Source organism: Mesoplodon bidens (assembly GCF_964165515.1).
Source record: "Mesoplodon bidens genome assembly, chromosome: 3".
NCBI classification, from domain to species: domain Eukaryota; kingdom Metazoa; phylum Chordata; class Mammalia; order Artiodactyla; family Ziphiidae; genus Mesoplodon; species Mesoplodon bidens.
The window spans coordinates 86,016,779-86,029,821 of NC_138178.1; the positions used below are offsets into that span (position 1 = coordinate 86,016,779).

The following is a 13,043-nucleotide window of genomic DNA, read 5'->3' on the forward strand; positions in this document are numbered from 1 at the left end:
AAAGCACTAGAGGTATAATTTAAGATTGTTGGCTTCCTGAGACACTAAATGAAGAGTATGATCCTCTGATAAATTTGACCTATTATTAAATACTAACTCCAAAGAAAATAGTTTCTAGAAAAATAATGATTTTTAAAAATACTAACTGGACTTGACTGTCTCTTTAAACTTTCAAACAGTTTTATTAAAATTGGGCTTTAATATAGCAAGAAAAGATTTACAGAAGTTCTAGGATGAAAAGTAAAAGTCAGCCTCCATTTCTAGTACTACTTCCCAGAAGCGAACATTTATATTAAACTTTTCTGCCTTTCTCTCACTTTTCCCCTAGAGTTATTATTATAACTTTAATTTATATCCTTAAATTTCTATCACCTGACACCTATTTATTCATCTATTATTGAATAAGTGTATTTTATTATGGAAAATTTCAAACATAAACACAAGTAGGACAGAGTTAATTTTAGATGTGGCTGTATTATTAGGAGGAAGGTGACAAGATTTTGGTGAGATGTCATGCTGCAGCCCCTTGAGAGAGCCTCCTACCTTTGATTTGAGAGCTATGGCTCCTCTGAGGGTCCTTTCTTCTCCCCTAAAAGCCGAGGGCCATAGGCCTTGAAACAGGCTGGGTCCCTCACATTGTCAGCAGTGCTTTCTTCAGGCAGAGGATAGGTTAGAAACCAATATGTTGCTTCAGATGGTTATCTCAAGTCATGGGCACCATCGATCACCTCTCAACTAGGACCCTTCAGAGGGCATTTCAGCAGTCTTAAGGGGGAATGCTAGGTCCCTTGAATGTTTCAACCCAAACAAAACACAAAATAAAAATATCATCTCCCCTTTCCAAGGGAATTAGAAAGTTGGAGGTCAGGATGACTAAGTAGTGCTCTTGAGATAAAATGAATTTGAGTGCAAAACTTCTTACCCATTATTGTCGTTGTTGTTTTATTGCTGTGATTATTGTTTTGGGATGGTTCCTAAGTCTCCATTTGTCCTGGCAGGAATTTGCAGGAGAAGGCCTTCGAACCTTGGCCATCGCATACAGAGATCTGGATGACAAGTACTTCAAAGAGTGGCACAAGATGCTTGAAGATGCAAACGCTGCCATAGATGAGAGGGATGAACGGATAGCAGGGCTGTATGAAGAAATCGAAAGGGATTTGATGGTATGAGTTTAGAAGCATGATGGTTTGTGTTTACAGAAGGGATAATATGTGTTTAGAGATCTAGCATGGGAATAATCCATTGGCTAAATCATCTTGCACACAGCAGATGTTACTCTTTCAAACAATGAATCATGCTTTATATGTTGACTTTGAGCTTGCCATATGTGGCCAGAGGATTATTTCTATTAACAGTAGCTTATGCAATTGGAAGTCCCCCAAGAGTAGAAGGTAGTAGACTCCCTATTCTTTGTCGGCCTCTGGTATGTCATGTGTGTGTGTGTGTGTGTGTGTGTGTGTGTGTGTGTGTGTGTGTGTGTGTGTGTGTGTGTGTGTGTGTGTGTGTGTGTGTGTGTGTGTGTGTGTGTGTGTGTGTGTGTGTGTGTGTGTGTGTGTGTGTGTGTGTGTGTGTGTGTGTGTGTGTGTGTGTGTGTGTGTGTGTGTGTGTGTGTGTGTTTTCCTCCATGCTTTATAACCCACCTTTTTAGAGCAGGGCAAGTTTGCCATGAAGAGTGGCGCTCTAGCTGTAAACCATCCTAGACCCATGAGATTCTGATGATATCTGTACTGTCCAGAGTGTGATATATTCTAGAAACAACTCTTCCCTGAGGCCCTAGTGGCCAGGATGCTTAGCTATTGTGAGGCACTAGGGAGCACACCTTGCTCATCTTTGGATGAAATGTTGCACAAGAACCTTCACTTTTTAGTTTATGGCATCTGATGGTTTGTTAATTTAAGAGAATGGCTCTACTTTTTCTGTGATCCTGACTCTGAGATGAGGGCTCTCCTTTGTACCCTTCCATATTAATATAACTGGGGGATTCTGAAGTCCTTAGAAGTCCATATTATCATATTATCCTAATATGTTATCTGAGCATATCAGATCCCTCATGTAAATTCTAACTCCCAGGATCTCTGCATTAATTGGAATGCCCATCAGTTGCCTTGATTAGGGAACCTCCTTCTAGGGTCCTTCCCAGCCCACCTCTGTACATAATAGGATGCTTGTTATATAAGTGCATCATACTCTCCATCTTCATGTCCCTTGACCTCTGAACTCTGTGATTGAAAGCTGTGGATGTTATGGGTATTTTTTGCATGCATTAATGTGAGGTATTCTTTTTTAATGAAGCTACTAGGTGCAACTGCTGTAGAAGATAAGTTACAAGAGGGTGTTATTGAAACGGTTACAAGCTTATCACTAGCCAATATTAAGATCTGGGTCCTAACAGGAGACAAACAAGGTAATCTGAAAATAGATGATGATGTTTTGACAAGGGGGCAATAATTTCTGTGGTAAAATTTTAATTAACCAGAAAGCTTAATTAAGGAGACATTTCCCCAGTCCTCCGCATAGGAAAGAGTTGAAATACAAAAAGGAAAGCTCATATATTGCAAGAATTTACTCTCAAACTAACAAAATATCTTCTATAGTATACCCTGGGGCCAGTTGAGTTTCAGCTCAATTGCCTCTTAAAAATAATAGTTATACCCATAGGCAACAATGGTATTAAAAATGTTGAACTATTGGTTTGTATGTGCACTGCTCCTGGTTAGGAGAGGGAGTGGCACAGCTCTGAAGCAGGACATTGGAGACCTCAGCATTACTTCTTTAGTTTCTTCAATGGTAGGAAGGTTTCGGAATCTTAGAGGAGGGGTAGGCTTTGGAGAGGCTCAAGGAAGCAGCTGTTTATCAGCTGGTATGGAAATATTTTGGTATTTTAACAACTGCCACAGCTGTACCAGTGCAACCTGGCTGAATTTCAGGACTGCCCATGCAGTTGTACAAGGAGAGCTGACCCACTTTCAGGCATGACAATATGCCAAGTCATCAGAGAAAGAGTCATTACGTTCAGAATACTGTGTTTCCTAAGAAAGAAAAGGGGATCAATACATTTTGGATCTATTGCTAGCAGTGGTTAAAACAAAAATGATTTTCTGCTTGGCCATCAGTGTACCAGAAATATTCAGTTAACTGGCACACACGTTTTTAAGATTCTATCTAACTTTTTTAGAACATTGGAGTATTTGCAGATATGATAAATCAGTTGTCTATATGTTTACTCAAATCACTGATTACAAAAAATAAACCATAGAGAGTCGAGCTCTGTGTTGTGTTATTAGACTTCCTAGAGTTTGATGTTGATCAGTGGGTACAGCTGTTCAATTAGTTATGAATATCCACAAGTTTACTGTTTAGCTTTCATTTCTGTGGTTTCTACAAAGGACATGGTGAGGTTTTATCAATTGTCTTCCTTGACTTAGGACAAACCTAATGATTCTATAGAATTCGCTGAAGTCTAACGACTCAGTAAAATTAGAATCAGATGATTATATTGCAGATGAAAGGGGGTACTTAACTATCCTAGGCTCCATTTCTACAAAATTAGAGGAAGGACTGGTCAATATCATGTAATACTCCAGTTATCTAGTAGCAGCAGTCCTTGTTTTCTTTGAGGTGATAGCCAAATTCCAAATTTCTATTCACTTAATGGAAATATGGCAATGTTGCATGTGGAAGAACTAAAAAATTTTGTAAGATCATTTTTTCTGTTCAACTGAACATTTTGTGAGATTTTTCTTCAATTTGTCTATTATATCAGATTGTATTTCAGCTCTCTAAAGGCAGTATTTGTGACTTCTGGTAAAATTTTTTAAATGGATACATTTTACTAATCACAAGATCTTGGGGTACTATTTTCATGAATACTCATTTTGGGAATCAAAAAGATTTTTTTAAAAAACTAGATGAGAATGCTGAGGATTCACAGATGTTGCTATTTCTCCATGGATTTAACAAATCTTTGAATTTCTCCCTGGGCTTCTTGTATTTCATCACCGATCATGCTCTCTTTGAAGTTAAGGAGGCCTGTAGGCTATAAGGAAATAGAGCAAGGGCCTCAAAACTTTTATGAAAAGGTACTTATGTTATTAAGTAATGTTCTAACTGAAGTCTGCTTTATTATGTATCAGAAACTGCCATCAATATTGGCTATGCCTGCAACATGCTGACTGATGACATGAATGATGTGTTCATCATAGCAGGGAACACAGCCGTGGAGGTCAGAGAAGAACTCAGGTAAGTGCTAGAGGAAGGAGGAAAGGAAGAGAGGGAGGGGGAGGGGAAAGGAAAATCTGATAGTTGAGAAAGAGGAAAATCCCCTTTGAAGAAGAACATTTCAAAAGTCTGCCTAATTATTTCCCCAGAACTTCAAAAAGTGCTGTCTTATAACAATTTTTGCTTGCTGGTGCTCGTTGGAGCTTCTCTAAACTCAGCCCACTTTGGGTCTGGCCAAATGGCTTAGAGGCCAACTGCTTTGCCGCTTTTGCTACAGTCTCAAGGGGCTAACACAGCCACCTCAGCAGAGCAGTGGGGCATGATGGGCTTCCTTCACGTGCCTCCGTCGTTTAACTTTTGTTCCTGAACTTTGAAAAGAAAGGAAGCCTTAACTGTCAGCACCCCACTTGATACTTATAGATGAAATCTCCCAACTTTTTTACATTGCCTTACTCACTGTAGAAAACGGCTATATCATGCTGGTTAGAAGCTATGACTGGAGACTGCATATGTATTTGCCAGATCAAAGTTGGGAAATCTCATGACATACTTGACATACATGACATACTGACATAATTTTATTATTATTATTTCTATAAGTTTAACAAGAGAGTCCATACGGTCTATTGGGAAAATATTAAAAATTTATTTAACAATTAATAGTAATTAAATATTTTACCTCAAGAAAATCTTTTTCTTTAAATGACTTTTTGTTTCGGGGGGAATTTAACTCTTGCTGAAGGAGGATAGATGTAAACAGATCAAGATTCTAGCGAGCCTATTTCTAAATGCTTTGAGATAGTGCCTGGGACCCTATGGTAAGCAGTAGACATGTATTGTCTTGTTTCATTCTCAAAGCAACCCAGTGGAAAGCGTTATCATTATCCTTGTTTTACAGATTAGGAAGTTGAGACACACATAGGGTAAATAATGTGCCCAAAGTTTCACAGCCAGTCAGTGGTTCAGCTGGGGTTGAATCTAGGCAGCCCCAGAGCCTGTGCACCCACTCACTTGTCACGTATCTCTCTAAACACACCTTGGGTGTATTCTTACTCTCTTTAAATAGCTAATATAAAAAATGCAGTCGTTGAGGCATATGGCTGCTTCACTTGAGGTAAGACACCAGGTTAGCAACTATAGCAGAATGGATTTCAGGGAGAGACAGCAGGTGTAAGAGGAAGAGTACAGACTCTGTGTTAACTGGAGCCAAGTTGGAATCTTGTCTTCGTGCTCCTGGCTGGCTAAGTGACTTTTGGGATGCTATTCAACCTCTCTTTGTTTGGTTTCCTCATTTGTAAAATGGGAAAACATACAAACACCTACCTTATAAATTATTTTATTTGGGGGATTAATATAAGACCATAAAGCTTTACGGCCATTCAGTGAGCATCCTTCTTGCCTTCCCTCCTCTCTTTCCACTTCCTCCCTTCCTCTTGCCCTCTTTCTTCAGCCATTGTTCTCAATCTTTCCACCAAAAAGGACTAATTTTTTTTTTTTTCTTTTTTTTTTTTTTTCTTTTTTTGCGGTATGTGGGCCTCTCACTGTTGTGGCCTCTCCCGCTGCGGAGCACAGGCTCCGGATGCGCAGGCCCAGCGGCCATGGCTCACGGGCCCAGCCGCTCTGCGGCATGTGGGATCCTCCCAGACCGGGGCACGAACCCGTATCCCCTGCATCGGCAGGCGGACTCTCAACCACTGCGCCACCAGGGAGGCCCAAAAGGACTAATTTTTAAAAATATTTCCCCAGGGGGCTTCCCTGGTGGCGCAGTGGTTGAGAGTCCGCCTGCCGATGCAGGGGATACGGGTTCGTGCCCCGGTCTGGGAGGATCCCACATGCCGCGGAGCGGCTGGGCCCGTGAGCCATGGCTGCTGGGCCTGCGCATCCGGAGCCTGTGCTCTGCAAGGGGAGAGGCCACAGCAGTGAGAGGCCCGCCTACCGCAAAAAAAAAAAAAAAAAAATATTTCCCCAATAGACCCTATGGAGTCTATTATTAAAATTATATAAATAATAATAATAAAATTATATCAGTCATAGTTAATTAGATTTCCTAATTTTTATTTGGCAAAGACACACATAATCTTCAGTCAAGCTTCTAACCAGTGTAATATAGCAGTTTTTTACACCAGGTTGATGTAAGATAGCTGAAAGGAAAATAAAACTTTAAACACTTAGGGAGTCTCTACATTCTTATCATAGAAAATTCTACACTTTTCATTAACCTTCTTAAGATACTGAAAACAACATGCTGACTCCCATTACAAATTTTATGGATCCTCTTCCTCTGTTGACTACATCGAATAACAATATTGCAGGTTGATGGAACAGCACACACAAAGGCATACAGACGTGAAAGATATGTTATATTCCAGAAGCAACCTGTCAAGTAGTAGCTGGAGTGTACTACAGAGTTATGGGTGGGGATAGTTTTTCAGAGATGAAGTGGTGATAGATTGAATGATAAGCCAAAGTGAATATACTTTATCCTGAAGGTACTGGATGGATGGAGAGGACTTCTAAGCAGAAAAGAGACAAATCCAATTTTGCACTTTAGAAATAACACTCTAGTGGCAGGATAGATGGAGTATGTTTGACAGAAAAATGAATGGGATGGGCAGATGGATCAGGAAGCTGTTGGAATACTCAAGTTTAGGGATGATGAGGGTTGAACTAAGGCAGTGAGGCGGTAAGAATGGGCAAAGAAAAAATGGAATGAAATTGACAGCTGTTTCAGAGGTAGAATGGATAGGACTTGGAATTCGATTTGATGTGAAGAGACGTAGAAGGAGGCTCTGTCATTTCTAGCTTGTCTGACTTCACAGCCTGGAATACACTGAGCTGTGCAAGAACAGAAACTCATTAAATTTTCTAAAACTGAACTTGAACCCCTTTTCTGCCTGATGACAGAACAATTAAGTTAGGCACTTTTGGTAAGTTTAGTTCACGTCTAGGATGTGCAATTGCCTTACCTGTCACTGATCCTCAGCGTCTATCCTGTGGCATCTGGCACTTCCCATTTCTGTGTCCCTGTCTGGTCTCTGGTCTCTGGTCTCTGGTCTCTGGGTTGCTGGCTATCCCTCTTGGTTGACTTCCGCATCCTCCTGGGGAAACATGGAAGTTTAGGGGCTCTTCCTTACCTCTCTGTGTCTGAGACGTGCTCTCACATGGTTACCTCTCTTCCTGAAATCCCTTTCTTCTACTACCCTCCATGTCACCATGCTTCAGTGGCAACGCGTCCATACTCAGATTCCCAAAAACTTATCTGAGAATTCCATTATCCACTCCCAGTCCAGGGTGTGGGTCAGCACCCAGGCTTCTTTTAGTGATTCACAAGCATCTAACCTCCTCTTCAAAGTCCCTCTCCTCTAGGCTGGATGGGAAATGGAGAAAAGGAGTCATTTTTTTCTAGTCTGTTGCTTAGGGCAACATTTTATGCACTGATTCCTTTAAGGATTAGTTTTTTGACACTTGAAGAAACTTTTCTCTTCCCTCTCAAAAAGCCCAATTAGTGGAATTCCAGATTGCTGGAATTCAGGATGACAATGCTGCTATGAGTTCAGGAGTCCATTTTGGTACTCAGAAAACAAAATCTTGACTCTTCTGTTTTCTCTGTATTTAGCTCTTTCAGATCCCCCGAGGCAAGGTATGTTTCTGAGTAAACAGAGAGGGCCACCTGTGGTGGCCGTGGTAATTGCAAGGGGTGGGGAACCGAGGTTAATTCCTCAAGATTTTATCCAGCCACATGTGGTTGACTAAGTAGGTGACATAACTGTCATTACGTGGAAGGAATGTGGAGAAATATGAATTCCTATATACTATTGTTGGGAGTGTAAGTTGGTAGAAACTTTCTAGAGGGTGAACTAGCAATATATTTCAAAATTATATATGTGCACAGTTTTGACCCAATGAGTCTTACTTCTAGGAATTGTCCTTAAGAAAAATAAATGGACAGATGTATGTGTGTGTGTACGTGTGTGTGTTTGTATACATACATACATATTGTGGCATCGATTATGATAATAGAAAATTAGAAATTGCTCAAATACCCAGCCACAGGGATTTTAAGTACTATGATATATACATGGAGTGAGATACTATGTAGTCTTAAAAGTGATTATGTGGTTTTTGACATTGGAAGATGTCCACAATATATTTAAGTGAAAAATGAGTTTATGAAATTTCATGCATAACATGATCCATTTTTTCAAAAAAGTATATAGGTATGTATGTATGTATACATATAAAACACTATACATCTATATCCATATCTATCTACCTACCTCCACAACAAGTTCTCGAGAACATATACATAGAGTTGTTCTCTCTTGGTGATACAATTATGGATCATGTTTGCTTTCTTCTTTATGGCTCTTTGTGTTATCTGAAGTTGTAATAGTGTCCATACAATACTTTTACAATTAGGAAAAAAGCCTAAAGATTATCTCCATTTTTTTTAGTGAGAAGAAAAAAATATTCAGAGGGAAAAAAATAAAGATTTTCCATCTAGACTAATTATTTCAGGACTCTTGAGGCCACCTTGTTTAACTTGCTGGCAAATAATGTTTATTTCAACTCAGATTTGGAGATTACCCCATTCTGAGACTCTATGACAGAGAGGCAATGAATGATAGAAAATTCTGTATGAGAAGAATCAATACATTCATAGTATGCATTTGCTTAATGTTAGGGGGAAAAAAAGAGCATCCAAGAAAAGTTATTACTGGAGGTGTTGCTCTCTATAATCCTAATCTTGGCTACTTATATCTAAAGCCATGGTTTTGGGGATGAAATATTGAAATCATAAATTGACACCACTCAGTTTTCTTGTGTTACACCTTTGAGTTCAGTGGGTTTGAGTTTTGCTTTTCCATGCAAAAACATTAAAAAGAAGTATCAGAAGAATAGGATCTAAGTGATAGTAACTATTGGGAGGAAATGACCTAAATGCTCATATTTAAACCTGTCAAATACGTTTCAATTATTTCATAAACATTGATATGTAATCTTCATGCATATCATGCATGCATACAGCTTGTTTCAAATTTAATGTCATGAAAATGTTTTAGACACATTGAGTCCTGGGTTAACTTTGCTTCCATAACTGCTTTAGTATTCAGGGCATGCCCAGAAATCTACAATTAAACCCTGTTATGCTTTCTCCAAAGATTACTGCATTGATTACATTTCTTCAGTACATATGTCTTCTGCCCAAAGAAAAGCAGACTGAGGATGTAATTTCGCTTGGGCTGACAAGCAAGCCCATTACATGTTTCATTTTTGTTGCATTGATCACATGTTTTATTGTTAGGAAAATTAATTAAACCATGAAGTGATTCTACTGCTTCTGAGTAGTATCCTAGTGATATACCTAGGAACTGACATTTCCTCTTTAATCAACAAAATACATATTGCATTTTTTGCACACCTACTTGATGGAAAGTTATTGTTTGAATGAGCAGGGTTCATAAATACAAATGGCTCCAGGGCCAGGCAGGTAATATTAGTTGTGTGATCTGGGCTGTACAAGGCATTATGGAGTGTTTGGGGCTTTGGTGAAGGCGAGCAACACGTTGTCCGTAAATTCATACGGATTCTTAAATAAACATTATGCAGGCCAAACAAAATGCACCTTCTTCCTAATTCCCGATTTCCCTGGCAAAATGTTTTAGTAAGTTTAGTTTCTATCATAAATTGTAAAATTTTAGAGTACTCAGTAATATTGGAGACCTTCCAGTTCAGCCTGGTACAGCTGCCTGAGTTTTCATAATGGTATCAACCAGTGTGATTCACTGGTATCATTCCCCTAGATTCTAATAAAGATACTGCTTCAGGGGTTGAGTATCCTATAGGTCACACAGTTAATAAGGGATGAAACTCGGGCTTGACATCAAAATTTCATGTACTTTCTCTCTTTCTCTACTGTTGGCAGGGTACTCTTTTACCCTAACTGGTGCTCTAGCACTATGCCTTTTTCCCAACCTAGAGGCAGCCTGTGGCTAACTATGCGTAAACCTTTTGGTGCAGTAGACAGAGCACTAGGAATCTGAAGACCTGGGTTCTCGCCTGGGTCTGTAACTGACTAATCAAGTGGCTAGAGGACAGATAGCTCAACTGCGGGCATATGAGATATCAGAGGCAGACCTCGGGCCTGAAGCCAGATCTCCAGGTTTCCAGCCCAATGCTCATATCAAAGTCAAAATTGTATTCGTCTAAACATGACGTCATGGTTTCAGTCTATTTTCTAACAGGTCGTTTTAAGGTTTGAATATAGAGCGCCTTAAGACTGACAAAATGACCCTTTCTCCTACCATCTCTTTTCTTTATAGATTGCATGTAAGCCAACGTGGGCATAACTGTGCTTTGCTCTGTTTGTGGTGGCATGGGGCTGTGAATGCCAAGGTTGCCTCAACCGATAATACCTTTCTGTGTGCCAACATTGTAACAGCCTGCCCTTCAGTGCAGAGCTTGGAAAAATCAGGCACTCTTCTGTTTTAGCATTTGTGACTTGTATTCTGTAGTAAAGCGCTGTGTATCATGCCTGCAAAAATGTATAATTCATATTCCATGAAGGGAGTTATGTGTTGCTTCTTCCCTCCTAATAAATTGTTTGGTGAGGACCAGCTGGTGTTTGAAGAGCTAAGTTCCAGGAAGAAAAAGAAATGACAGCTATAGAGCATGGGCAAAGGGCTGGCCTGTATGGAGGGAGTGCGGTGGGAATTTAAGCAGAGCCGGAAACACTGTCCCTTTTCTGCCCGGAAAAGGGTTCATGTGAGATGTTAGGAAGACAGTTTAGGGGAAAAAAATCCTAAGTAAATAGAATTTCAGCCAATACTTTCATGAACTTCACCCTTCTTTGGAATGTTTTCATTCTCTGGGGGAAAACAGAGTTTGAGTCATTTATACAGCAAGTGAGAACTTTACTGAAAAGGAAACTTCAGGAGATGTTTGCCCTTTGGTGCTTTCTGAGGTCCTAATTTATGAGCTCTGTAACACTGTCAGAGAAATGTTCATTTTGGAGGAACTTGTCTCTCTTGCTTTCTTCATTATATGGACTGTAAATTTTCATGAGTGTGAGGAGGATTCCCTGACATGATTATCTGATGCAAAAGCCCTGTATCTCCCACTTAAAACAATGATTTTTCATGTCTGTTCTCCCTCCCGCCCCCCTCCTTAACTCCCTAAACTTCACACATAGCACTCTGACTTTATAAATCTTTTTCTTTGATTCTGCAAACTGATTGCTAAAACGTATAATATCATCCCTGGAGCCAAGGGCATGTAACCTTTGGGTTCTCTGGGTTCCTTAAATGCAGGATGTGATTTTGGTCCTGGACAGCAGAAGATGTTGAGTCAGAAGATGTGTTTTTCTTTTTTTAAAAAACTTAACTTGTAAACAAATTAGTGTTACATTTTCAAGTAATTAAAAAGCTGAGGGCTAAAATGACTGTTTTTGTAATGTGAACATTCTCTTCTTTCAGAGGAGCCACAGCAAAAAACCATTTAAATAAATGCTCTTTACATAAGATGAGTCTTTGGGGAACCATTTCATTTTGCTGTAAGACAAAACATCCATTTTCTGGCCTGTCTCTCACTCCCCATTCTCTCCTGGGCACTTGTTTCGTATATGCTAGTTGTGGCCTAAAGTGTTGGTGGCTGGCTTTGGTGCTCAACTTCCGGAGCGCCGACTGTGTAGTTCCCTGGTTGTGATTGAAAGTTCTAGCAGTCATGTCAGCTTGCCCTATGTTACTTCAGAGCCTGTCATCCAAGGGGTTCGGAGAGGAAATTTTCCTTCCTTTAAAGGCATTGTCTTTCCATTTTGAAGAGGAGAATAAAATGCCACTTCTAACGGTGTTAAGTCACCGTACAATCTTCCTCTTAAGCAGCAAAGATGGTTGAGTTGTGGGCAGGGTTATTCTAGTGCTGATTAGATCTAGGACACTGGAGGGAGTTTCCATTTGGAACTACCCTCTACACTTTGGTGTCTGTAGTGTCTTTCCCAGAAGATTTATTCTATTGTTTCAGCTGATGAGTACAATTTCACTTAAAATATTCCATTATGTTATAATGACTATGCCAATTCAGTAAATGCCTTTATTTGTTTTTATCGTCAAATTTCTAAAAGATGTGCTTCTCAGAAGACTGCCGTTTTAAGTTGGATCATGTTACATTGTTCTACAAGTTGATTAATTTATTTTATATACAGAATTCCGTGGAATTCCTAGAAGATTTCATCAATTGTCTTTAGTCTTTCCCTTTCCACTGTTTAACAACATCAGGTGCCAGATCAGTGGTTCTTAAGTCCATGAAGCTCAGGTAACCTTATGTATCAAATTTATCAAGAGCCCATAGTTCAAGCAGAGCTCAAGATGATGATTTAGCTTTTAGGTAATTTAAAACGTTCGAGATGATTCTGTTTTCCTTATGTTTACCCTCCTACTTCCTGGAATTTGCAAATTTGCTATGGTATCCCCATCGCAAAGAATTATCCAACTAGCTTACTGAAACTGTATCTCATGCAGCAGTCTGTCTGAATAGTGATGAAATGAATTTACCTCTAGGCCAGTCTCTCCTTAGAGTTAATAGGTATGCTCTGTATACTTTGTTATGATTTGCCTTCCTCCCCTCTCCTTTAAGGAAAGCAAAGGAAAATTTGTTTGGACAAAACAGAAGTTTTTCCAATGGCCATGTAGTTTTTGAAAAAAAGCAGCCGCTGGAGTTGGACTCAGTTGTAGAAGAAACCGTAACAGGGGATTATGCCTTAATCATAAATGGCCACAGTTTGGTGAGTTTGCTTAAGGCTTTTTTGTTTCTTTTTCTCCACTCCAATA

The 13,043-nt window shown here is 39.6% G+C and overlaps 1 protein-coding gene across 5 annotated transcripts in view; it reads left to right on the forward strand.

Moving 5' to 3' along the window:
• ATP8B4 (ATPase phospholipid transporting 8B4 (putative)) overlaps positions 1 to 13,043 on the forward strand; it is a 256,970-nt gene that overhangs the window by 192,669 nt on the left and 51,258 nt on the right. For all 5 annotated transcript variants that reach the window (XM_081226816.1, XM_081226817.1, XM_081226819.1 and 2 more), the window contains 4 exons: positions 999 to 1,163; positions 2,293 to 2,404; positions 4,134 to 4,239; positions 12,850 to 12,997. In XM_081226816.1, coding sequence (XP_081082942.1) covers positions 999 to 1,163; positions 2,293 to 2,404; positions 4,134 to 4,239; positions 12,850 to 12,997 — 531 coding nt within the window. The remainder of the gene's footprint in view (positions 1 to 998; positions 1,164 to 2,292; positions 2,405 to 4,133; positions 4,240 to 12,849; positions 12,998 to 13,043) is intronic.